The 26,841-nt window shown below is 39.0% G+C and overlaps 2 protein-coding genes across 12 annotated transcripts; one reads left to right on the forward strand and one right to left on the reverse strand.

Moving 5' to 3' along the window:
- The first annotated feature begins 1,531 nt into the window (after nucleotides 1-1,531).
- mkrn2os (MKRN2 opposite strand) lies at nucleotides 1,532-11,806 on the forward strand. Of its 5 annotated transcripts, none has more exons than XM_008105215.3 (6): nucleotides 1,532-2,605; nucleotides 3,513-3,651; nucleotides 3,839-4,128; nucleotides 6,089-6,138; nucleotides 6,706-6,868; nucleotides 10,721-11,806. In XM_008105215.3, exons 3-6 carry the CDS (start codon nucleotides 3,911-3,913, stop codon nucleotides 10,962-10,964), a joined length of 675 nt encoding a protein of 224 aa, XP_008103422.1. In that variant the 5' UTR covers nucleotides 1,532-2,605; nucleotides 3,513-3,651; nucleotides 3,839-3,910; the 3' UTR covers nucleotides 10,965-11,806. The 5 variants fall into 5 exon arrangements, with proteins under 5 accessions (XP_008103422.1, XP_062826046.1, XP_062826047.1 ...); XM_062969976.1 differs by having other exon boundaries at nucleotides 1,533-2,605; nucleotides 3,744-4,128; XM_062969977.1 differs by having other exon boundaries at nucleotides 1,533-2,489; nucleotides 3,744-4,128.
- On the reverse strand, nucleotides 10,745-26,841 carry tsen2 (tRNA splicing endonuclease subunit 2). 7 transcript variants are annotated; one of them, XM_062969975.1, is made up of 14 exons: nucleotides 26,632-26,836; nucleotides 23,541-23,712; nucleotides 22,693-22,913; nucleotides 21,976-22,057; nucleotides 21,570-21,606; nucleotides 20,703-21,195; nucleotides 20,060-20,137; nucleotides 19,418-19,468; nucleotides 18,396-18,534; nucleotides 14,895-14,931; nucleotides 14,290-14,401; nucleotides 13,444-13,533; nucleotides 12,483-12,576; nucleotides 10,745-11,648 (listed from the first exon to the last, which is right to left on the reverse strand). In XM_062969975.1, exons 3-13 carry the CDS (start codon nucleotides 22,879-22,881, stop codon nucleotides 12,517-12,519), a joined length of 1,368 nt encoding a protein of 455 aa, XP_062826045.1. In that variant the 5' UTR covers nucleotides 22,882-22,913; nucleotides 23,541-23,712; nucleotides 26,632-26,836; the 3' UTR covers nucleotides 10,745-11,648; nucleotides 12,483-12,516. The 7 variants fall into 7 exon arrangements, with proteins under 7 accessions (XP_062826045.1, XP_008103420.2, XP_008103418.3 ...); XM_008105213.3 differs by lacking the exon at nucleotides 10,745-11,648 and having other exon boundaries at nucleotides 12,410-12,576; nucleotides 26,632-26,835; XM_008105211.3 differs by lacking the exons at nucleotides 10,745-11,648; nucleotides 12,483-12,576 and having other exon boundaries at nucleotides 12,597-13,533; nucleotides 23,529-23,712; nucleotides 26,632-26,841.

Raw genomic sequence — 26,841 nt, forward strand, 5'->3', positions numbered from 1 at the left:
ATACAATATTTCTGATTGTTTGTTGGAGGCAAGTATGAATGCTGCAATTAGGAAAAATGATTAGGATGTAATGGCCTTGCAGCTTTAAAGCCTGGCTGTTTCCTCCCTGAGTGAATTTTTTGTTGGGATGTGTTAGCTGGCCCTGATTGTTTCCTGTCTGGAATTCCCTTGTTTTCAGAGTGGTGTTGTTTGCGATATTTTATGTGCTTCTACTGTCTGTGGCCCTGAGAAAACAGAGGATTTTCCAGACTTTGATGATGGGAATCCTTTGTTGGGAGGTGTTAGCTGGGCCTGATTGTTTCCTGTGTGGAATTCCCCTGTTTATTTACTGTCCTGGTTTTAGAGATTATATTGTTCTGCATTATTCTATCCCAGTAATTATTTCATATTAAAGAAGAATCTCACTTATCCAACATTCGCTTATACAATGTTCTGGATTATCCAACGCAGTCTGCCTTTTCATAATCAATGTTTTTGTAGTCAGTGTTTTAAATTCATTGTGATATTTTAGTGGTAAATTTGTAAATACAGTACAGTAGAGTCTCACTTATCCAACATAAACGGGCCGGCAGAACGTTGGATAAGCGAATATGTTGGATAATGAGGAATTAAGGATAACCCTATTAAACATCAAATTAAGTTATGATTTTACAAATTAAGCACCAAAACATCATGTTAGACAACAAATTTGGCAGAAAAAGTAGTTCAGTACACAGTAATACTATATAGTAATTACTGTATTTATGAATTTAGCACCAAAATATCACGATATATTGAAAGCATTGACTACAAAAATGTGTTGGATAATCCAGAACATTGGATAAGCGAGTGTTGGATAAGTGAGACTCTACTGTAAATACTACATAGCATTACTGCGCATGGAATTACTTTTTCTGTCAAATTTGTTGTATAATATGATGTTTTGGTGCTTAATTTGTATAACGATTACCTAATTTGATGTTTAATTGGCTTTTCCTGAATCCCTTCTTATTATCCAACATATTCACTTATCCTGCCGGCCTGTTTACGTTGGATAAGTGAGACTCTACTGTATATTTCTAATCTTATATTATCTGCTTAGAACTGGATTATATGAGGCCCCTTCTTCACAGCTGTATAAAATGCACACTGAAGTGGATTATATGGCAGTGTGGAGTCAAGATAATCCAGTGCAAAGCAGATAATATAAGATTATAAATGGGTTATATAGCTGTGTTGAAGGGCCTTGAGTCTACACTGCCATATAATCCAGTGCAAATTAGATAATCTGTGGAAGAAGTCTAAGTGAGGCCTAAATCTGCCTGTCCCCTAACTGAAACCTGGCTGTCCCTTGGTTGCTAGGCAACCAAATGGGCAGAGATTAGCCCTTTAAACTGGCAGCAATTGGATAAAAAAAATTATTGCTCTCCCTCTAATTAGGACTTTATTTTTCTTTTCTTTTTGTTGTATCAACCTTGAGGCGTGGATGATGGGTTGTGTTGTCAAATTTTGAGGTTGGGGGGCCTGTACTTTTGTTGTTTTGTGAATCGCCGTGATGCCATCACTCTTTTATATATATAGATTGTTCTCCAAGCCCTGTTGTATGCCTGTGAAAGGTGGAGTGTCTGCAGATGTCACACTCAACTCCTGGAACGATTCCATCAGCGTTCCCCCCTATGATTCTTGCAAATTTCTTAGGAAGACAGGCGGACAAATGTCAGTGTGCTGGAAGAAGCAAAGACCACCAGCACTGAAGTGATGATCCTCCGCCATCAACTCAGCTGGACTGGCCACGCTGTCTGAATGCCCGATCACTGTCTCCCAAAGCAGTTACTATACTCCCAACTCAAGAACGGGAAATGGAATGTTGGTGGACAGGGAAAGAGATTTAAAGATGAACCTTAAAAACTGTGACATATACACCAAGAGAGAATTTGAGCGCTCTAGCTGGAGGTCAGCTGTTTCCACCAGTGCTGTGGAATTTGAAGATTCACAAATGGAGAGCAAAAGGGAGAAATAGGCCAAGAGGAAGGCACGTCAAGCCAATCCTGATTGGGACCACCTTCCACCTGGAAATGGATGCCCTCACTGTGGAAGAACATGCAGGTCAAGAATGCCTGCCATAGATGTGGGTGAAACGTCAGGAGAGAATGCTTCTGGAACATGGCCACACAGCCCAGAAAACTCACAGCAACCCACAATATTTTAAAGCAGAAGTAAAACCCACACAGTTCAGGGGTTAGGATTGCAGTAATTTTGAAAGAAGTACTGGTATTAGTTCCTTTCAGCATAAATAGGAGCTCGTGTTTAATTTTAAAAAATATGCCTAAATGATGTGGTGGTATTCCTTTACGTTCTTCCTTTTTATGCTTAGAATCACAGTCTTTCTTGGAAGTAAATTCCACTCAGTTTGAAGCAAAAATTTTGTGACACCTGGAAGACTAGGAAATTATGGCATAAGGAAATCTTATGAAATGCATGATTTTCTTCAATCAGCAGGTGCCTTGAAGGTGTGTGATCACACATAAAATAGAGTCTGCTGCCCTCCAAATCTCTTAAACTACATTTTCTAAGCTTTCTGGGATATAATCCAATGACTTCAGATGTATAGAGTGTCATCCTGTGTGTATGTATTCTCTCTTCTTATACCCTGATATAATATTCTGCTATAATACCATCTAATACATTTGATACATAAAGTTATGTTTTATAGGAAAGAACAATGGCAGAAAACTATGTGCAGCCTCCAGGCTATGTTGTAACTTTGTGATTTTAATGTTAGTTTTTTTATTTAGATAACTTAGAAATTACAATAATAAAGCAGAGTGCATTTATTATTATATTTATTTATATTCTGCTTCTTCCTCTTAAAGAAACTCAAAGTGGTGAACAGGTGTGAAAGCAATGCAATATGCAATTTAAAACCTGCAGACTATAAACATTACAACAGAATTAAACTAAAAATGAGTTATATGATGGCAGCACACTGTTGGCTGGGAGTAGAATATTATGCACAGATCAAAATATCGAAATGTATCAAATCAGGGCTTAGTGGAAAGTTGCATTTTATACCAAAATAATGGACATCTTCAGCACATGTTTCCCCCCCACCCCCCAGTTCCTTTAAAATTTGTTCAGATGGATTTCGTGCCTTTTGGAAACAAACTCTATCTCAGGCCCCTTTCCACACAGCTGTATAAAATCCACATTGAACTGGATTTTATGGCGGTATGGACTCAGATAACCCAGTTCAAAGCAGATATTGCAGGTTATCTGCCTTGACAATCTGGATTATATGGCAGTGTAGAAGGGCCATCAAACTGTTGGTTAAAGGGTAGCAACAAGAGACAATTTTGAGCGGTTTAACATCTACCATTAAATCTAGAACGCTAAATCTTATTCCTATTGTGGAAATTGAATAATGGTAATTCTTGCTTTTCAAATTCCTCTGGTACAAATCCTGAAGTCAAATGGGGCTGATCTGGAAAGAAAGATGGTAACTCCAAACTTTTATTACCCTTCTTCTGTTTCAGGCAAAGGACAAAATACAAAGATCCTTCTACTGCCACGTGACAGCTGACCAGAAGGAACTGGACCAATATAGACAAACTGTATCAGTCATAATACAGTATATGAATCCGTACAGCAGACTTCTTGCAGCATAGGTCTCAGGTAAGACTAATATTTAAAAGGATCACTAGCTCTTTAAGAGAATACCAGCTGGAATCCTCCCTCTTTTTCTCTGCTCCTGTCCTGTTTGCCAGGCTTTGTCACATTGCAAGGATGATTGGATCTGTGGGCTGTCAATCCATTGCAAACTAATGCCCTTTCTCTTCCTCTGCCCATTTTGCCGGCTAAGCCTTAGCCTTTATCAATAAGGTTGTCCCAAGCAGGAAACCAGTAACATTTGCACAAGGAGTGTGCTGAAGCCATGCAGCCTTTGGACCCAGAGAGAGGCTTGATCAAAATCAGCCATTGCAACAGAGACATCTTTGCCTCGTTTGTGCCCCAGTTCTGCCCTTTATGTGGCCAGAGTCTGGCTTACAGGAGACTGGAAGAAGCACCTGTCAGCATCCCCAGCCCTTTTGTCAATGGACACAGAGAAAGGTGCTCGTTTTTACTCAAACCTACTGCAGGAACATTTCTCAGGTATGGCTCGTTTGTGGTTTTACCATGGCAAAGGTAGTATTTGGAAGAACCTGGAAAAATTAAACTTTGATGTTATAACTCCCAATGCCACACTAAAGGCATGGGCATGCTGGATGGAAGTTTCTGAGACTTGTAATAACATTTTGAACACTGGTATTTGGTTAGTGTTGCTTATTATGTGCTCAAAAGCAAAACATAAAGCTGTGTTGAAACATTTGGCATGTCCAAGTCCACTTCTCAGTTGGCAATCCTTTGCCAAGATTTCAGACTGAATTCTCTCACAGCCTGGATTTTTCAGATGGGTAGTAGCTCAACGGGCTATGCCACAGGCTAACACATTCTGCATTCAAAGTATGCCATCTACCCAGCAATAAACTCTTAAGTGTGCACGTACACTGTGGAATTAATGTAATTTGGCACCACTTTAACTGCTATGGCTCAATGCAATGGAACCACGGGGAGCCTTCTTTGTGAAAGAATGCTGGTGCTTTGACAAACTACAAATCCCAGGATTCCAAAGCATTGAGCTATGATAGTTAAAATGGTGTCAAACTACATTAATTCCACAGTGTAGATGCACCTTAAGTCCTCTGCTCAATTATTTTGGGTGAATAGAGTTTAAATTCTGTAAATTCTGCAGGAATTACTCCTGCGGTACTGTTCCATTATCCTGGTGGACTCCAAAAGGAGGCCTAGACAAAAAAGGATAGTCCATTTTATGGGGCAGGGTGGGAGGGTGGGGGAGTTGAAGGAGGAAAACCATTTTCCCCATTTTCACTGGTTATGCTCCCCCTTCCCATATCATAAACGATGGCTGTTTCCATGATGGGGACATGGGTGGGGGAATAACAGGAAAACAGGGGGAAATGGTTTAACTCCTTCAGCCCCTTTCCCCCCATAAAATGGACTGTCCTTTTCTGTCTGGCGCCACCTTGTGGCCTCCACCCAGATAATGGAACAGTACCATTCCTGCAAATAAAAAGATTGTCTTGAAACCATTACTTGGGTTTTTTATTTTGAGGTTTTTTTTCTTATGTTAAATTTTGTTCTCATTTTATTACTATGTAGAAAATATTAAAAAAACAAACAAAAAAAAACCCATTACTTGGTCCTGAAGTCTTGTTTAGTTACAAGTTATCGCGGGTCAGAACTCCCAAGATCAACTCTGTGGTTCCTCTAAAACAGGGCTTCTTAATCTTTTTCCACTCGTGACCCCTTTCTGCACAACAAATTTTTACATGACCCCAGGTATATAGGTATATAAAATAGGTATAAAAATCAAACATTTACTATAATAAATCAGCATTGGCAAGGCTTGTAAATAGGCTGATTTTTCTTTTTGTGGAGTACAGCTGAAACATTTTCTGCAGTCCACTGTAAATATTATACATTGTTCCTAACAGGTTTGCGCAAATGGTGGTTTTCAGAAATCTTTTACTGTTGCCAAATTTTCATGACCCCAACACTGAACTGAGAGAACCCCATAAGAAGCTGTGCTCTAAAAAATGTTCAGTGATATGTTAACTGTGGCCAATTAAATACATTTAAGAACTAATAAAACACATTATTAGTTCAATTTGCCTATGAATACAAATGTTGCTTCTGATGCTGCTCCTTACATGTTCATTGTGTTAAAAGGGCATTTCTTTTGTGTATGAAAGAAGGGAGAAAGCCTCATACATTGTTTGCCATCCACAATTCTCAGAAACGTTTGTATCAAAAATGTTGTATATGTTATTTCAAATTTGCCTCTTAGTTAACAGGTAGGTTTCTAGTCAATGAAGAGATTTATTTATAGATTAATGTAGCCAACCAATAGCTAGAAGCTGCAGTTCTGAATATATTAATCATAACATAGGATTAGATAAGAATTTTCAGAAAATTCCAATGGATTTGTGTAAAATTACCAATAAATGGAATGTTTTGCAACATTTTCTATATATTAAATTTCATCTTTCAGAGGGTATGATGGAAATTCTGATCTTCACGTTGGAGTAACTAACACTAACGGTAAGAGCATCCTTTTATTTACCTTGGAAATAAGAGTTCCTGCTGAGTGGATCATAAATGCCTAATTTTATATAGTGTTACCTTTGAAAATCAAATGTTTGCATACAATTTAGACCTTTATAACATTTTGTGTAAGCATTTATAAAGGCTCTAAGCCTTCGAAGACAAGGAACAAGATTCTTGCACATCCTTCCTTGATCACCAAAACTACACTGCTTCTCTGCTCCTTGGTTCTTGGTACAACAAGACTTTTTCTACAGTTTCTCTCCATGGGAGTCAGAGCAGCCATTACTCCTTGTCCCTTCACCTTGCTTTCTCATCTGCTCATCTCTTTGTTATGTCCTCTTAAGGCTTTCTCTGAGACCCCAGGTCTCTCACTCTCCCCATCTCCAGATTCCCTCTTTGGCAGCAATTCTTCCTGTGTGTGCAACTCACTGTGCCCTTTCTGCCAAGCCTTATATTGCAATTGCCAATAGACAGCAATTAATCCTTTTTAAAAGAGTATTTCCACTAATCATGCATTGTGCTTTTTTGCACTTTGGATTGTCCCTGTGGCTGTCTTTGTAGGTTTGGTATACAATTACAATGAAACTGGAGTTCACAAAGCAGAATATGGATGGGAAGAATGTGTGAGCGTTCCCCTCGTCCAGCCTGACATGTACGACCTGCTTTCGCAGTGGGACTTATACCTCAAACAATTCTCGGCAGCAGACATCTGGCTTCCTCACAGGTATGCAACTCAGCAGACAGATGAGATTATTAGGGAAAGCAGTTTTTATCTGGGGATTCTACTTAGGCTAACAGCAGGATTTGAAACACTTAGCTGAAGAAATGGCTCCTCAGAATTCCAGTTCAAAGCTTATTTATTATTTGGGCTGCTGCAGGAGGGTAATATTTGTTTCATTTAAAAGAGAAGGACACTCCCCAAGAGGAAGAGTGTGGCTTCCATCAGCACACCCAGCTTGTGCAGTCATGATAAAACTCCACTAAGTCAAATTGTTTATGAATCCATGATGGTGAGGCAAAGGAGAAGGTTGATGGATCTAACCATTTTGGGTATAAAGTACAGATATTTTTCTAGGTCAGCAAAACATTTGCCTGAGGACTTTATCCCATGTGTGTGGGGGAAGGGAAATCTTATATTACCATGGTGTTTAGTCCTGTAGTGTTGTAAAGCACATACGAGTAGTCCCGTTATTCCTTCTTTATCACATGCCATCTGAATTTGAATGTTTAATAATTATTATGTTTTCTTTTTTAAAAAATATTTTATTTGGTTATATAAATAAAATATAACATTGTTACAGACCTTTACAAAAGTCCCCCCCCCCCCCCGTAGATTCATATAACATTGTGATGATTCCCGTTTTCCTATCCTTTACATTTCTATACTTATCTACTACTAATACATATGCAATTTCCTCCTTCTTTCTCAGTCCGGGAACAGTTGTACCTCTGCTCTATGTATTATTTTATTAGTTTGATCATGAAGATTGTCTGATTCATTTCCCTGTATTTTCCTTTCCATTTTATTCTGGCTATAAACCATTTTCATCATTATCCCACAAGAGAATGGATTCCGCCCTCTCCCCACTTTAAAAAAAGATTTCTAACTTCAACATCACGAAAGATCAAACTCTCATGGTATCTTGAGATCCCACATTTTTTTGTGTATTTCCAGTTATATCCCAGCTCTTGAGTCCAGAAGATGATCTCTGACCATCTTCTTCCTATTCCCCTTTTTTGTACTTTGTTTCTCTAACAAAGCATGATGGGCTCTGACAGGAATTCCTCTTGTAACGTGGGGTGGGATCTGTCATTTCTTGTTCCCTCAGTGGATTATAACTGTTTAGAAATGGGGGGGGGGGGAGGATGAGTAGGATAAAGTCCATAGTTAGCAGAGACTTTCCCTTCCCCACAGTTCCTCCTTTGCTCCCTGCCTCTGTCTTCATGGAAGGACATTCCATATGGCCTCCATTATGCCTCATATGCTGCCCTGATGTTTTTCAAGTAAGGTTCAATTTCCTTCTGGTTTGCCTTTTGTAGATAGAATTGCTGGCAAGGGAGGGTGAGATTGGGATGGAAGTTTGCCCTTTGTTTCAGGCCAGATTTTGTCTTATTTTGTCAATGCTGTCACCATTCATTTTGTCATACAATCTATGTACAAAAGGCAATCATACTGCCATTTTAATCTTTCTTTAGAATCATAGAATAGTAGAGTTGGAAGAGACCTCATGGGCCATCTAGTCCAACCCCCCACTAAGAAGCAGGAAATCGTATTCAAAGCACCCCCGACAGAATGCGATTTAGTTCCTTTATTGGATCAGAAAGAGCAGGGCAGAATATCTGGCACATATTTCTTATCTCTAACAAGTTACCAGACCACCCTGAACATACCTGATCTCAATTAGTTTTAAAAGATTTGTAATTTGTAACTACAATGTAGTTATTTTGTGATGTGGAATTATAATTAATGACTTTTTAGAAGGTAGCATCCCAAGCTCTCAGGGTTACTTGTCAGTAAACCTGCATCATTATCATCATCATCATCAATTTTATTTGTTATCTACACAGGATTTCTCTTTTTGATCTAACAATCCAGGAGATGGTGGATCAACCCTGCTGCTCATAGTTTTTCAATGTATTTTACAACTCAGCAGAAAGTAGGACATAATCCAGTACACTATCTGATCTGCTTGTTAGAAAATGAACAAAGCAAAGCCAAATGGGTCAGAAAAAACTTTGGGGTTTGGTGATTTTTTATCAACTTGTCCACTATCACTGCAGGTTAAAATGTTCTTTGGATAATACAAGCTTTAAACTTTCTTTTTTCCAGCATCTATTAGTATTTGATCAGTCCACATAACATTTGAGTAACGTTATGTGAAAAGAGGGCTAGGAACTCAGTGTTAACACTGATATTCTTGGGATTTGAAGAGGAGATTAATTTTTACATTATTTTTCTTGATCAATTTTAAGGATTTTTATTTTAGCTTTTAATAAACCAAACATGTTTAAGATGTTAAACAGATGCATATTGCTTAATCATTCCTATTCTGACATCTCTATATTTTGACAACATTATCATGTGCATAACTTTGTTTAGTATCCAACATTTCATTATCCATTTCTGCTGGACGTGCCAATGCAATCGTCATTAGGCTTGTTTTTCCAGAGGGTTTATTCCCATTCCAAATCTGGGAGAGAAGTATGGAATCTGTCAGGTTCTTGATTTTGTTTTGACTAAAACACTCATCAGCCCTAATGTCTGTATTGTCTGCAGCTCACGGGAGTTTGAGGCCAACAACAATGTGATTCTGACTGGAGGACACAGGTTCTCTATGTTTGCTTTAATGCAAAAGTTAACAATCGTGGCCCTCCAGGTCATGTTGGACTGTGGATCCCATCATCCTGAGTTAGGAAATGGAAGCTGTAGTCTAAAAATATACCTGTTGTCCATCCCTGTTCCAGAAGTAGAGGAGAAAGTTTGAAGGCAGAAAATAAAGTAAATTTTTAAAAAATTACGGTGGTGATCGGAATTTTAAATTCCTGTAAATGAGATTAATTTGAACTTCATAGTGAAGCCTATTAAGGTGGGCTTTCCTGTTAGTCTCGACAAAAATAATAATAATCTATCATCATCATCATAAATCATCATCATCACCATCATTTATATCCTGCCCCCTCTCCCCAAAGGTACCTGAGGTGGCTTACAACAAAAAATACAGTATAAATAATTCTCAACCAATCAAAGATTGTAATTATTAATAAGCACCAATGCGTTAGGTGACTGGTGATTAATTAGCATAAGTTCCAAGATTTTAAAATATTTCTTTATACTACAGCTAACAGTCCAAAGTAGGTTTTAGTGATTTCAGGCCCTTTAGAAGCTGCAAAGTCCAATTTTTGCAAAGCTTGATAAGAGCAATGCATACTATGAAAATATCCATTTGTGACTTTACTGCAGTTCAGTAAAAACAACCAAGGTTGTAAATCTTATGAGGATGACATTCTTTTAAAAAGCCCTCCCATTTAGTTCTGGATTCTAAACAGGAGGCCATAAACTTTGTGGTTGAGCTGCTCATCTGTTTTGTTTTAGGCAAAGACCACCCAGAAACATATGGCCTGAGACTGTAAGAGTAGGCTACAAAAGCATTCATTCATATTCATTCTACTTAAAATAAATAAATAAATTCCTCTCTCAGAAAACAGATACATTATATTCAGCAAAAAGAAAATTTAGATATAATAGCTGTTTCCTGTTTGTTTAAAGTATGTGCGTGGGGGTGGAGGGGTAATCTAAAATCATAGAAGGATATTATGTAACCTTTATTTTGATCAGTTCCATTCCCTTTAATGCAACCTCTTTGATTTTAATCCTTAAACTATTTCATTGCGGATTCAACATGGTCCTCGGTTGAGGAATAAGGTAATAAATGCTACAAATACGTTGGAGGGTATTTGGTCATATTCCTCCTTGGACGATGACGAAAGGATAGGACTGTATCACAAACTTAACACACTATTTAATAATTACATAGAACACAGATTCTTTCAGCTCTTTTCTTCCTCTTTTTACTAGGTATGAAGAACATCACCACAACTGTTACACATATGCACTGACATTTATTAACTGTGTGCTGAATGCCCAGAAGAAGCAGCAAATGAATAAAAGTGAGTTTACAGAAAGGTTTGTGATTCCACGGACAAGAAAAGCTTCCAAGTATATCACCATCTACAAAGAAATATGTAAGAGCGGCTTCTATGCTGTGGATCACCCTGAACAAGACAGCCAGACTTCCCCAGGGAGCCATGTAACTTTATAAGAAAGCACTTAGGCAGAGCAAATTGAAGCAAAACTATCCGGTGAAGATATGCATGTTTTTCTCTCACAAGGAAAATGAGAAGCTGGGACAACAACATGATTTAATGCATGTTTACTCGGGGAAATCGCATGGAGACCAGTGAAAATTACTCTCTAATGTCCAGAAGACTTCAGAGCCTTGACATATAGGCTTCAATTCAATAGTCCTTAGTGGGCATTATGCAACCCCCATGCAGAATCATAATATAAAGCAGCCGATATAGGGAAATGCCACTGTTGCACAATGATACAAGTGCAAAGTGAGTTGTGTAGTATGTGTTGCACTGTGTATACCTGTGCATGCAGCACATTGGGCTGGCTGTAGTTGTTACACAATGTTGTGGATTGTTCAAGAGCACTTTTACCACAGCCTCCAGAATGTACGTACCTTTTGCACCATATTGTGAATCACGGCTTTTTCGCTTCTGCCATTACCCACTGAAGTTGTCTGTTTCACAACGCTGAATTCTTCATACCACATGCACAGAGGCTACTCCACCTTCATACATCGCTTCCTGAATTCAGGCTATAATGTGATAACTATTCGGCAGTGGAATATGCTACTTCGGATTGTGGTAGTCTCCTTCTCTGGAGGTTTTTAAACAGGCTGGATGGCCATCTTTCAGGAGTGCTTGATTGTGTGTTCCTGCAAAGCAGAGGGTTGAACTGGATAGCCCTTGTCTCTCCCATCTCTTTGCTTCTAACTTTGAAGAAGTTTATCTCTTCTTTTCTGAACAGTGACATTTGGTGTCATAAAATTTATTCCTATTTCTGTATAAAATAAAGTCATTGGTTCAATTCTAACTAGGCATAACCCTTTTATGAGTGAGGAGACTGCCATTCAACAGAAGATGCTGCTTAAAGAAGTGCACATGTGTGAAAACTATTATTATTTCTCTTCTGGTTTTCCCTGCTAATTTTGACAAGATGTGCATGTGTAGAGCTCCACTTAAAGACATAATAACCCTTTCAATAAACTCAGGATTCCCAGGCATTATTTGACTGGCCATATGGGAGAAGTTTGTTTCACAGTCAAGTATATTTAATAAATTGAATCTTGGTTGTCAGAGGCTGATAGTAGGAATATCTAAAGTGTTCCTTTTTGCATATGTTTTTGATTTGCATACTCCAGGGCCACAATCCTTATGCCCATTTACTGGGAAACAAGTCCTGGGGGCCTCAGTGGGGTTTATTTACAAGGATTCTGAAAGCCCGATCCCTGCATACTTGAAACATTTTTATGGTTCCAAAGCAGAAATAAACCATTTAATGTTCTGTACTTTTAAAACTGGAGCTACAGTGTAGGAACAAAAATGAGATGAGAACAAAAATTTAATGATGGGGATTCTGGTATGGACAAAAACAGTATTATAGAATCCAGTTTTTTTAAAACAAACAAACAAACCATTATTTAATATTATAGTAGTTTATAAAAAGGCATTATGCTTTGACAGCTCTATAAGAAAACAGTTTGCTGCACCTGTTAAAATTACTGAATTTTCAGTTCCATTTCATCATAGCTCTTCTTGTTCACTGCGTTCGGAAGATGAGACCCAACGATTTAGGATCAATTCCTAGAAAAGAAAATTGATAATTTAAAGTCTAAAAATGTACCAACAAAAGGATTTTTAAAATTTATTTCCAATTTCCTGTAGTGAAGATGTGCCTTATGACTTATTTTGATAATAAAGGCATCAATCGATAAATACCTATCTTCTCCACAGTAGCCTTCCCCACTATCTCCTGACTGGGCTTTCAGGTTTTATGACTTCCCACCTTGTTTCTATCTTCCACATTCCTATCTTTCTATCCTTCCTTTCATACAAACACCCCGTAAAAGTAATTTCTGGGTCTGTTTGTCAATTCAGCATCTGATGAATGCTTTGCAATGAGTGAGTTCCTCAGAGTTATTTTAATTCTGCTCAAGTGCTGAGTCATAAACAGTGCAACTCTCACCCTTTCTGTCTTTGAAGAGCACACTTCTGTACTTTTAAGAGTGCTGCAAGAGGTCTGCTGTATGGCATACTGACCTGTGATTCAAAATAATACAGCCAGAAGGATATTTGGAAGTATGGAATGAAATGCTTTTAGAACAATAACATTACAGATTTTTAACCATGAAGGACTTCTTTTTTGCAGTGCAATTTCAAGACCAATTCACTTGTTACTGAAGTACTTCTGCAGTGTCAAGGAAGAAACCATGTAGATCAAGGAAATCAAGTGAATTAGGTTTGGAATACTCATAATTAACTGCTTAGTTAGGCAAAAAGATATTTCACCCAGCAACATCCTTCTTTCAAACCAGACAATAATCTAAGATGCCTCCTGCTAACATCTAGGTTCACTGAGGTGGGGAAAGTTCAAACACCATTATCTCTGGATTTGAATGCCTTGAGGCAATCACTGACTTCAGACAAGAAATCCCGGGATGGCTTGCATACCTGAACTTTAATTCTTTTGAAGCATTCTGGGGATAACATTTCTTTTTCAGTCATATCAGATGGCTTGATCAAATAGCAGAACAAGAGTTCCTGATGGTAAAGAATGTATGTTATTAGCAATAAAATAAAATACATTTTATTACAATTTTCCTGTAAGTGAATGGTTTAAAGAAAAATAATCGAATTAAGAGGTACAGGATTTGCATTTTACCTCTACAGGCAGAGCTCAGTTAACAAAGGTTCTTACTGTGAACCTTCTTTTCATAAAGAGTTTTTACTCCTTCTCAAGCCCAGTTTCTCCTCATCTTCTGTATAGATGAATCATTTTTAGCAGGACTAGTATTCAATGCTTGGTGGAGGAGGCTGGAGAATCCCTGATGTTGATTTTCAGTAGAGTGTCAACAGTAAACAATGCAATAAACAATGTCTGAGCTGGGAAAGAGTGGGCTTCTGCTCTCATAAGATCTTAATGTGACTCTGTGCCTCAGTAAAAGAAAGGTAAACAGCAGTTGCTCCCCAAACCACTTCCTGAGCATTCACAAACAGCAAAACAGGGAGAAAGGGGGAAAGCAGATAAGCCTGCCTCACCAATTATTCCTGGAATGTAAAAATCAACACAAATAGCTCTGCAAAGTTTGCCCGCCCAAATGGTAATCACAAATATTGTGGAGGCTAATGACAAAGGCTGCATCTATACTGTAGAATTAATGCAGTTGTGACAACACTTTAAATGCCATAGCTCAATGTCATGGAATTATAAGTGTTGTAGCTTGGTGAGACACAAGTATTATTTGGCAGAGAAGGCCAAAAACCTTGTAAAACTACAATGCTTGTAAAACTACAAACCTTGGAAACATTTGCTGTACTTCTGTTCAACCCAGACAAAGACTTCCAGCTGAAAGGTCTGCGCAACGGCCCTTCAAAGTCACCATTAACTAATTCAACAATCACAGAATAACTAGAAAACAAATTAACACAACCATTTTAATTCAAGGTTTATAAAAGCAATTTGAGACAGATTTCGCTAACAGAGATGATAAAAACTACTGACCAAGAGTGCAGCGACTGCACTTTCCATAGTCTTGAAACTTCCCTTTAAGCGAATGTATGTGTAATTGAGACCAGCTAATATATACAATCATATAGTTAACACTACCTGTAGGTTAATGATAGCTATGTACGATGTATCAAAGCAGGCATAACAGGAGAGATCTGAAGATGAACTGTTCATCCAGTATCGATCTCTGAGATTTAAATAATTCTAGTGAGCTTATATAAAAATATACTTGTTTAATCTTAAGCATATTTATTACAATGTCATTTCTGTACACCTAATATTTCTTTTGAAACAAACTCTCATGTTGCTGAATAGAATGAATGGTATATGTTGAACATAATATTCACGAAAAAACAAACAAATCAGTAACATATCCAAATATTGAATGGTATACCTGGCATGATAAAAAGGAGGGCCCTTTCGATACAACACTGTAATGGGAAAGAAACAAACAAGCACTTACTAAAATGTAATTTTAAAATGTGAAATAATGGTTGGCAACCTCTTAAGGGGGAATAGGGACAAATGAACACAACAGGGATTTATAAAAAGCACACTGCGCTTGCAATGTGTTCTATAATATCAATAATGAATACTGCCAATATCTTTCCAGGCTCTTTCTGTCCATGGTAGAAAGCTTTGCATCCCCACTGATGACAGCGACCCATAAATAAAACATTTTAGAAGTTACAGTAGCGTGAACATCAATTATTTAAACAAGTCAACAAGGAATGGGAGGGCTGAGACAAACCCTCAATACCTAAAGGTCAAAGTGAAACTCAACTGAATGCACAACAAACCTGAAAACAAAACAAAATTGTATTGTATGAAGAAACATTGAAAAAATAGGGATCAAATGAACAGATCTAGAGACCACATATCATGTCAGGGGGTGCTGTGGTTTTAGCTCTGAATACGTTTTTAATCAATTTTAAGGATTTAAACTATTTATTTTTAATACCGTTAATATCTAATTCAATTGTAATGATTATACTGTGTATTTTAGGTTTTAAATTGTATTTGCATTGGTTTTACTGTAAGATGCTTTAATTCTCTTTTGTGGAGAGAAAAGGTGGGGTATAAATAAACATAATAACAATAACAACAATAATTTTAAAAATCTTGTGGAAGGAGGCACCGAACCCATACCCTCCCTGTTATGATTGAGCCTCATGGCTCTGTTACTGGCAGACGTGGGCGTAAGACTCCTCGAGAGTCAGATACTCTCGAGGAGCGAGAAAGAAAGAGACTGCGAGATATCTTTGCAGCACCATCTGACGAAGAGTCTTTTGAGGGGTTTACGGAGAGAATGGAGGAGGGGCTGGTGAGCTCGGAGGAGGATGAATCATAGAATCATAGAATCATAGAATCATAGAATAGTAGAGTTGGAAGAGACCTCAAGGGCCATCTAGTCCAACCCCCCGCTAAGAAGCAGGAAATTGCATTCAAAGCACCCCCGACAGATGGCCATCCAGCCTCTGCTTAAAAGCCTCCAAAGAAGGAGCCTCCACCACGGCCCGGGGGAGAGAGTTCCACTGCCGAACAGCCCTCACAGTGAGGAAGTTCTTCCTGATGTTCAGGTGGAATCTCCTTTCCTGTAGTTTGAAGCCATTGTTCCGTGTCCTAGTCTGCAGGGCAGCAGAAAATAAGCTTGCTCCCTCCTCCCTATGACTTCCCCTCACATATTTGTACATGGCTATCATGTCTCCTCTCAGCCTTCTCTTCTGCAGGCTAAACATGCCCAGCTCTTTAAGCCTCTCCTCATAGGGCTTGTTCTCCAGACCCTTAATCATTTTAGTTGCCCTCCTCTGGACGCTTTCCAGCTTGTCAGCATCTCCCTTCATCTGCGGTGCCCAAAACTGGACACAGTATTCCAGGTGTGGTCTGACCAAGGCAGAATAGAGGGGGAGCATGACTTCCCTGGATCTAGACGTTATTCCCCTATTGATGCAGGCCAAAATCCCATTGGCTTTTTTAGCTGCCGCATCACATTGTAGGCTCATGTTTAACTTGTTGTCCACGAGGACTCCAAGATCTTTTTCGCACACACTGCTGTCAAGCCAGGCGTCCCCCATTCTGTATCTTTGATTTCCATTTTTTCTGCCGAAGTGAAGTATCTTGCATTTGTCCCTGTTGAACTTCATTTTGTTAGTTTCGGCCCATCTCTCTAGTCTGTCAAGATCGTTTTGAATTCTGCTCCTGTCTTCTGGAGTGTTAGCTATCCCTCCGAGTTTGGTGTCATCTGCAAACTTGATGATCGTGCCTTCTAACCCTTCGTCTAAGTCGTTAATAAAGATGTTGAACAGAACCGGGCCCAGGACGGAGCCCTGCGGCACTCCACTTGTCACTTCTTTCCATGATGAAGACGACGCATTGGTGAGCACCCTTTGGGTTCGTTCGCTTAGCCAATTACAGATCCACCTAACCGTAGTTTTGTCTAGCCCACATTTTACTAGTTTGTTTGCCAGAAGGTCGTGGGGGACTTTGTCGAAGGCCTTACTGAAATCTAGATATGCTACATCCACGGCATTCCCTGTATCGACCCAACTCGTAACTCTATCGAAAAAAGAGATCAGATTAGTCTGGCATGACTTGTTTTTGGTAAATCCGTGTTGACTATTAGCAATGACCGCATTTGTTTCTAAGTGTTTGCAGACCACTTCCTTAATGATCTTTTCCAGAATCTTGCCTGGTATTGATGTGAGGCTGACCGGACGGTAATTGTTTGGGTCGTTCTTTTTTCCCTTCTTGAAGATAGGGACCACATTCGCCCTCCTCCAATCTGCTGGGACTTCTCCTGTTCTCCAAGAACTCTCGAAGATGATTGCCAGTGGTTCTGGATGAGATGGATTGGACTCGGGTGAGGGAGGAATTGGGTGCCACTGGCAATGATGGGATGGAAGATGAATGGGGACCTTCAGGATTAGACCCATGGACAAGCTGGAGGGATGGGACGGGATCCACAGCTGGGGATGCTGTGGGGCGTAGTCAGAGGTGTTCCAGCTCTGATGAGGAAAGTGATGAGGAAACGCCCGGGTTAAGGAGGGCAGCTGATAGTGATGAGGATTTGTAACTGGCATAAAATGAGGCTTGGGAGCAATTGCAAATTGCGTTGGGCAAGGTAATCTGGACGAACGCTTGGGATCTGTGTGGGACGCTTTCCTGAAGACTGGTGTGTTTTCGTGTGCTGATACGTAAGTTGTTTTGGAATTTGGGGTCAGACGGCGGGAGGAATTGTGTGGGCTTTTGTTTGTGCAAACTTGTGCTTAATCTCATTAGCTTTGACCTTCCGTCGTCTTCTTGACGGACGCCATCTCCTGCTTTGGATTTCGGACTGAACTGACCACGGCTTGACTTCCCCCTACTCGGACTTGGTGAAAACTACAAACGTCTGCTTCTGGCTTGAACTACGGAAAGGAACTGGGTCTACTCTACTGCTTCAATCCTCGGCTGATCTGTGTGTATTGGAAATCTTGCCTGCTGTGTGGAGGAGTGACTCAAGTTACTCAAAGCACAGTGCTGGCAGCAGAGAGGAATCTGCTGCCAATTAATTGCATTCTTTTGAACACTTTGTTCCCCGGCTTCTGTTTTGTTTATCCCCAGGCTGAAGCAAGCTGTTTTGTTTTTACCCGGATTAAACTCCGGTTTAATCCGGTTTATCTTTTGAACGTTTTTCCTTGCCCCTTTTTGCTTTTAAAGGCTAATACTGCCTGGCCCTTGTATTTTACGGGCATTTTGAGTTCTGTTATCCAATAAACTCTGTTATCTTTGATCTTGTGGCGTTCTGTCTTTGACACTCCCTTTTCCTGAACACAAAGGACCTACAATACATGAACTGCTCCCCTGTTGCACAGTAAACATTGCTAGATGCAAATAGGAAAAGAAGATTACTTACAGAGGTCAGTTCCATACTTCAGCCCAACTTTAGGCACCCACCCTTTACTCCGAAAGTAGTGGTATGCCATATATGTAGCCTTAAAGTTGGGTTGTGCTCCACTGAAAACTTCCCATAGCTTCACAATAGATAAAGGAACCTAGAACAAAAGCAATTGCCTCCGTATAAGCACAATGCATGAATACAGCCTACAATTGTCGACAGTTGTAAGCAGTCTTAGCCACTCCAAAGTTTTTTTAAAAAAAAAATAATTTTATAACTAACACATGTTTGATTTATACATTTCAATAAAGTAAAAATAAAGGGAAAGAAGAAAGGAAAAAAAGTCAGGAGTTCCTCTTTTATATCAGTCAATTAATGCCATGAAAATACATAGGCCAAATGGAAGCAGACATTACTTTGCTATGTAAAAGAGAACACCAGTGGCATCCTATGACCTCCAAAGGTCTAGGGAGCCTTGTCTATAAAGATCAATAGTGAACAATGAGCAATGTAGTGTGAGCTTTTTAAAGCCTTTCTCACCTGTTTTGCTATCACTCAAACTTGCACAAAATCTATTTAGGGATAAATTGAATTGTTACAGTGTGGTGGAGAATTCAGGAACATTGGATGGAACAGAATGAAATTAATTTCACTGAAATTTAAGTATAACAGTCTACAGGTTTTCCTGTTGTTTTTGCATGTGTGCTCTTATAGCTACTTAAGTTCCACTTTGTCCAATCCTATTTTTCTGAATTCAACAGGCACATATAACTTGAGAGGGATTGGAACCATTACCCAGTTATGAGAAAAGCAAGACTACTAGTGATGGAAATGTTGTTCACCCCTTAAAAAATAACCAGAGCCAACTTGCCAAATCAACCACTGAACAGTACGTCAATTCTTATATAAGCTCCATTGCTCCAGTTGGGACTAGCAACTGTACTTAGGCAACAATGTCCATTCCTGTGTGATAAAGTAAGATCCAAAACAACAGTTTATTCATGCACAATTTAGCTGGATGATTATAGGCATTGTCTTACCTCATTGTAATGGATACTTAAACATCCCAGTGCATAGACCAAGAAAAAAGCCTACAATAAACAAACAGCAAAAAGAATAGTGCGTGTTATATTTATCACAGAGTACTGGGATGAATGTGTTCTATACAACAAAAAGGGAAAGGGAAGAATCAACCAAAAACAATATATTGCCTGCAGACAGTTATGCTGAAACATACATGCTTCTCATTGAAGAATAAAAACAGAGTGCCACATTTAGATACAACTCCTTATTTTTAAGCACACATGTAGAAGAATGAACTAAAGGATGTAAATACAATCAATAATAAATATTAAAATCAATAAATAGCTAAAGCGCTGGGTCAACTAGAGAAGTAAACTTCTTCACTTCAGAAAGGATCTGGAAGAATCACGGAATTTGTTGAAAAATCAACAAGGAATTTTTGTCGCGTGAACAAGTAATGTTGTTCCAGTTAATAAACAGAGGATTACTGAGATGGAAAATACTGCATATGATATTCTAATGTAGAGTTAATCGCTATTACTTGCTTCCAAAAATTGCACTGATAAAAATACATATTCCTTGCAATTAAAGTATTCACAATGCTTAATAGTCACATCCCAAGATTATCCAATTCAACAACATACCTCTCATAGACTTACCTCCTCTAGACTAAGTTGCAAATATTCAAAAATCTGAAATGGATTTCTTCTGCATACTAAGTTTTCTTTTTTGTTTAACTAGAAGAAAGTAGCAAAAACAAAGTTATGAGAAAGCAATAAAACATTTATGTCATTTATTTAAAACTAGCTAAAAACTAGCATAGTGGACTGAGTTTCTTGCACAAAATATGTGTCTTAGTCTCTTGCTTTTTTGCTCTTGAAATATTTGCTGCCTAGCAGATCTTCTCTTGATGGTATTGGTTGACCTGTTTTGATGTCAGAGTAAGTTTGATGTTTAATGTGTGATGTTACAATAGATTTGGGTTACATTTCTGGACACCACAAATTTGGCAGTGTAAATGTCACAACTGACTGTCCAGACAACCTATTGTTCATAAAATCAAGAACTGAACTTCAACAATTCATGAGAAACCTCTATTAAATGAGCCTGTCATTATTGCATAGATGCTGTATGGTTTATCATATGATGAGAGGTTTCAGAGATTTTCAGTCAAGAGGATAAATTATACTTGTGTAAGACACATGTCTACAAATGGCTTGTTCTAATTTTTTTTCACAGGAAAGTTTACGAAACCTTTGAACAGTGCATGCATCCAAAAGAATAACCAGTGTGTGCTCTTACATGTGATTTCTCATTTCCGGCTGCTGCTTCAGTTGGACACACATTTGATTCCTCCTCTTGTATTAATACATACTCTTGATCATAATCTTTATCAAGCCAAATATGGGAGTTTTCTTCATTACAACTGTCGTGTTTAGACTGGGAATGTGCACTTGATGAATGCTGTTCTGCCAAATGAGTCCTGACCACAGTTTTTATGTTTGTTATATCTGATTTGTAAGGGCTGCTGTTGGCTAGTGGATCATAATGAGGGTCACTTTCCAGACCATGTTCTTTTCCCCCACTGGTTTCTGAAGAAGTCATTAAGTCTTCTGGTTCATTGCCAACCGCCTCCATTTCAAGGGCCCCTTCATTCTGAGATTCACAGCACTCTTCAGTTTCCTCTCTCAAATTAAGGGGTTTGGTGAAATCCAGAAGGAGCGCATTAATTGTGCAATCATCCAGTCCTTGCTCCTGCATAAGGCTTTTAGCCCATTCAATATGACGCTGGTACCTACGATGCGAAGAAGCAGAAAATGTGAACACCATTTCTGTGATTCTGCTCACTCTTCGGGAGGCAGATCTCTTGTCAATATATTTATTTATTTACCCACAGGATTTTCTTCAGGTACCCATCTGCCCAAACAACACCACAGAAACTAAATAATAGCCACAGTTCTGGGTCACACCTCTAAAGTGAGCCTCCTAAAAACATGTTGATCTAACAGATCAGAAGTTAATTATGAAAAATATTTCTTAAGCAGCAGCAGTAGAAACAAATATTATTTGATAAACAACCAGAAATATAGACAAATACTTTGCTTTTTCTGGAATGGGATAAATATTAATGCTTATACTATGCAAACCCCAGGAAAACAAAAGTCTTACTTTTTTGATGAGACAACAGGCATATTAAAATTGAACTCTGCAATAAAAAAACCAAAATTACTGCTTTTGCACATGAAATACATGTTCAAAACATCAGAAAAATGTTAAAAAATGGCTCAGATACATCTTCAAAGAATGTGGACATCCTAAGGCACCCTAAGGCACCTGTAGCATTACAACCTTAGAAACAAATTTGAAAAATAGATTTGTTTCCTTATCTTTCTAACCACCCTTCTGGGAATGAGGAAACAAAACAGGACTGTTATATTACTGCATCTATAAGTACTGGTTTCCATCCTATTAAAGTTTAATGACCAGTAAAGAAATAACACACAGTAGTTGGGCCACTGAAACAGGCTCAATTCTGCATACATCATGCTTTCAAATACATTTCAGAAGGATTTACTTTGCCATTTAGCAGCCAACACAGGATCTGAAATACTGTACTCTGGCCGACTTCTTGAAAGAATACCTTTCCCAAAAAATCCCTAGGAAAAAAAGAAATAAATGTTACCAAGAGCCTAAAATATATTTAAAGATATCATATAGATCTATGCTTATGTAATGAAACCTATAAGACAATGAATCCAAAGTGCTTGTCAGTGGCAAGGCTTTAATCTCATTGTGGCCTCACTTGTACTTTCCTGGCAACCTCTGTGAAATAGGCAAGCTGGTATAATATCCAGGACCCAGCATGGTGTACAAGTTTGAGTGTTGGAGTCCAGGGTTCAAATCTCCACTTGCTCATGAAACCCACTTGTGAGTCACACTCTCTTAGCCTCTAAGGAAGGCAAAGGCAAACCTTTTTTAAACTAATCTTGCCTAGAAACCTCTTAGGATTACCAAAGGTCTGAAATGACCTGAAGGCAAACAACAACAATGCATAAATATAAACCGTTTATCTCAAGGAACGGTATATGTACATTGGTGGAAACTAAACATTCTGCCATGGGCTACATCAGTGAACAAAGTAAATGGGCTCCTGAGCATCATGTAACAGAAAATTTGATATCGAAGTCAGAAACCACATGGAAAGAACAGGAACAGGTTTTCCATCTCACTCTGTGAGAGCCAAAGTCTTCTAAATATGAGAGGATTAGACAGTCAAAGCAGGTTGGAATACCTTGCTATACAGTTGTTCCATATCTTCTGGATTCTTCACAATTACATTATTGTTTACAATTTCAGCTTGGCATATTTTAAAATGTGGTCCATAATTGCTTCCATCGCAAGAATTAATAGGGAATGGAGAAGCATATGGTTCATAAACTCTTCTCTTCCTTTTTGGAGGATGAAAAACTGCTTCTGCCATTTTGTATTACGTTTCTTCTTCAGCAACAGTATCTAAAGAACGAAAGAAGCATATTTTTTAAAAAAACATGAAAGAGTTGACACGTGGAAACATTTTAGGTGTGATCTATAATCTACCTCAAACCAATAACACCCTTTTCCTTGGATTGATTGGATCCCGTGGCTCTGAAGGAATAAAACCAGAGTGGTGATGCCATCCGATATTCATGCCAATTTACAAACATTTATAGAGTAATTCAGATTGATGATGTGACACAGACATATATTAAGCACATACTATGGATGATAGCTTTCTCCGCATTCCATCCTGTCATCAGAAATTACTTTGATGAAGTTACTGAATGAATTTAGATAGATCTTGGTTTTATAATCTGTTCAAGAAGACACTAATTGTGTGATATAGAGAAGACTGCAATATTTGAGAAAGAACTTGCTCTTGCTTAGCTCTTGGAGATAAACAAATAAAGACCAAAAAATAAAGATAGTAATCCCACTGTGATTAAATTCTGGCATTTAATTTTTCCTTTGTGAAATCACTTCAATTTGCCCAGTTTTCGGAGATCCATGGACTTGATTGTCTCATAATTAGGTTCCTAGATTAGTTTAAGATTGTCTCTACATTTTAAGTACTTCATTATTTCTACTGACATTTTTAATCACCTCATTCTACTCCTTCGTGGCATACGGACGTAACTGGAACAACTCTTTCTGAGCAAATACATGTCTTGGTTCACGTTTCATTTTGTTTCTTCTTCTTTTTAGATCCCCAGTACCTTTATATTTGGGGCAAAAGAGGCCAAAGTTATATTTTTCATTCTCCTTTTCGCTTTGCCTAAAAGGGAGAATACAAAGAAAAACAACAATAACAATAACGAGTGTCTTGTGGCACTTTGAAAAACTAGCAACTTTTATTTGGCACAAACTTTTGTGGACTCAAGCCCAGTTTCTCCAAGCAGCCAACTGGCATCCAGAAAGGCTTTTGCCAAATAAGTGCATTTTTCAAAGTGCCACCAGACTCTACAGTACAGTTGGCCCTCTGCATTCCACCATCCAGTTTCAAAATACTGTATACTTTTAAAACATCATAAAAGCAAACCTGGATATTGTCCTTTTGTATCAGGGACTCTACTTCACTACATCATTGTATACAATGGGACTTGAGCACCAGCAGTATTTTGCTATCCAAAGGGGGTCCTGGAACCAAACCCCTGCAGTTACCATGAGCAAACCTGTCTCTTCTCCTCCTGCAGCAAAATGACTGTCTCTCACAGTAATGATACTTCCTCTTTATCCACCATCCTCCTCTGAGATCCTTGGATTTGTAATTTGGATGCCTGGATATGTTACCATCATGCTGGGAGGCTTCTCTCATGTCCCTGCAAGCTAGAGCTGACAGATGGGAGCTCACCCATCTCATGGATTTGAACTGGCAACCTTCAGGTCAGCAACCCAGCCTTCAGGTCAGCAGTTCAGCCAGCACAAGGGTTTAACCCATTGAGCTACTGAAGTTTCTTGTAGTTTGGTAAGGCCCTAGATTGCTCTGGCAGAGAATTCAAAGGGTGCATCTACTACTATAGAATTAGTGCAGTTTTGCACCACTTTATCTGGCATGGCTCAATGCTATAGAATAATGGGATTTGCAGTTTGGTGAGGCAACAGCACCCTCTGGCAGAAGAAGCTAAAAACCTTGTAAAACACCAACTCCCAGGATTCCACAACATTGAGCCATGGCAGTTAAAGTGGTGTCGAACTGTATTAAGTCTAATGTGGACGGGCCCTTAGAGCAGAGGTCCCCTCCAATTCATTTACCCAGACCAGCCCTCACCCTAAACTTTATACTTAGGATCACCCTAAGCCTGAAAGCACACAACAATCCTTAACTTGACACTCTCATCAGCCGATTGAATTACTGGTAAGTTTATGTTGGTTAAAATTGCTCTTCATTTTAAATATTGCATTGTTCTTTCATGTTATTTTGCACTGCAGACAAGATACATCAGGCATGGGCCAACTTGGGCCCTCTGGGTGTTTTGGACTTCAACTCCCACAATTCCTAACAGCCTCAGGCCCCTTCCTTTCGCCCCCTCAGCCGCTGTTAGGAATTGTGGGAGTTGAAGTCCAAAACACCCAGAGGGCCCATGCCTGAGACATATGCATCGTGCACAATAATTTGTTCATGTTTCTGAATTACTCCAAAATGGTCCACATGAGTGGCTGAGATAGTGACATCTTCGCTTTCAGTAGGCATAAATTTTGTTTCATGCATAAAATTATTTTAAAAATAGAGTTGTTGTGTGTTTCCCGGACTGTATGGCCATGTTCTAGAAGCATTATCTCCTGACATTTCACCCACATCTATGGCAGGCATGTGTATAAAAATTACCTTTAGGGAATGTGAATAAGCTAAATATGAAACATCGATTAATTTTGTATTTAGAGCTGGGTCCCATCTCCAGATTGTGTACCTTTATGCAAATGCAGGTGTTCCAAAATCTGGAAGTATTGAGGTGAAAGAGGCACTCCACCTGCCCTGTGAAAGAAAACTCAAAGGGTTGCTGTGAGTTTTCTGGGCTGTAAGGCCATGTTCCAGAAGCATTCTCTCCTGACGTTTTGCCCACATCTATGGCAGGCATCCTCAGAGGTTGTGAGGTATCTGCAGCTATGACTGCATTTTATGAATTTTAATGTTTTACATTGTAATTATGTATGTTTGTGGTAATAAATCTGTGGTTTTTATCGTTTCAGATTTATGTATTATCCATATGCAGCACTTTGCTGTATTTTGTTGGCCGCCCCGCGTCCCTTCAGGGAGATGGTGGTGGGGTAAAAATAAATTATTATTATTATTATTATTATTATTATTATTATTACTGCTACTATAGTAGTCTCACTTATCCAAACTAAACGGGCTGGCAGAATCTTGGATAAGCAAATATCTTGGATAATAAGGAGGAATTAAGGAATTAAACATCAAAGTAGGTTATGATTTTACAAATTAAGCACCAAAACATCATGTTATACAACAAATTTGACAGAAAAAGTAGTTCAAGATGCAGTAATGTTATGTTGTAATTACTGTATTTACAAATTTAGCACCAAAATATCATGATATATTGAAAACATTGACTACAAAAATGGCTTGGATAATCCAGAACCTTGGATAAGCGAGTCTTGGATAAGTGAGACTCTACTGCATATTGGAAACCAGACATGGGAAGTTTATATATCTGTGGAAAATCCAGGGTGAGGAGAAAGAACTCTTGTCTGCTCGAGGCATATGTGAATGTTGCAAATGGCCACCTTGATTAGCATTGAATAGCCTGGCAGCTTCAAGGACTGGCTGCTTCCTGCCTGGGGGAATCCTTTGTTGAGAGGTTTTAGCTGGCCCTGATCGATTCCTATCTGGAATTCTCCTGTTTTCTGAGTGTTGTTCTTTATTTACAGTCCTGATTTTAAAGTTTTAAAAATACTGGTAGCCAGATTTTGTTCATTTTCATGGTTTCTCCCACCCCTGGACCTTCCACAGATATATAAACCTCACATGCCTAGTTTCCAATATACCTCACAGCCTCCGAGGATGGCTGCTATAGATGTGGGCGAAACTACCAATCCCGGGATCCTATAACACTGACCCAGGGCAGTTAAAGCGGGGTCAAATGGCACTCATTCTGCAGTGTAGATGCGCTTCATCCCTCTCCCTTTGCCTTTCTCCCAGGAATGGCTTCCCGCCTCCCTCGCCTCTGGCACTGACCTCACTCCCCAGCAGCGCAAACGAGCCCTCCGTTCCCCTCCCCTCCCGAGGAAAACCGGAAGAAGGGCAGCTCCGGCTCCGCGGCGGCGACGGAAAAAGGAAGCTCTTCTTGTTTCCTAAAGAGATCAAACGGAGTCGTTCTGTCTTTGACATCATCCTCTCCCGCGCATGCTCCGTCTCCGAAAAAATAGCTGGTGCTCACAAGGCGCC

This window comes from Anolis carolinensis, chromosome 2 (assembly GCF_035594765.1).
Source record: "Anolis carolinensis isolate JA03-04 chromosome 2, rAnoCar3.1.pri, whole genome shotgun sequence".
In the NCBI taxonomy this organism is placed as follows: Eukaryota; Metazoa; Chordata; class Lepidosauria; order Squamata; family Dactyloidae; genus Anolis; species Anolis carolinensis.

Excerpts from the sequence above, each read along its gene's own strand:
- mkrn2os (XM_008105215.3), top strand. The coding sequence starts at position 3,911 with ATGCAGCCTTTGGACCCAGAGAGAGGCTTGATCAAAATCAGCCATTGC. Across the intron at positions 4,129-6,088 it reads ACTGCAGGAACATTTCTCAG|AGGGTATGATGGAAATTCTG; the intron begins GTATGGCTCGTT and ends TTCATCTTTCAG. Across the intron at positions 6,869-10,720 it reads GACATCTGGCTTCCTCACAG|GTATGAAGAACATCACCACA; the intron begins GTATGCAACTCA and ends TCTTTTTACTAG.
- tsen2 (XM_008105211.3), bottom strand. The coding sequence starts at position 22,881 with ATGGCAGAAGCAGTTTTTCATCCTCCAAAAAGGAAGAGAAGAGTTTAT. Across the intron at positions 21,607-21,975 it reads GTTGGCTGCTAAATGGCAAA|AGTTCAATTTTAATATGCCT; the intron begins GTAAATCCTTCT and ends TTTTTATTGCAG. Across the intron at positions 19,469-20,059 it reads TGCAACTTAGTCTAGAGGAG|GCTTTTTTCTTGGTCTATGC; the intron begins GTAAGTCTATGA and ends TGTTTATTGTAG.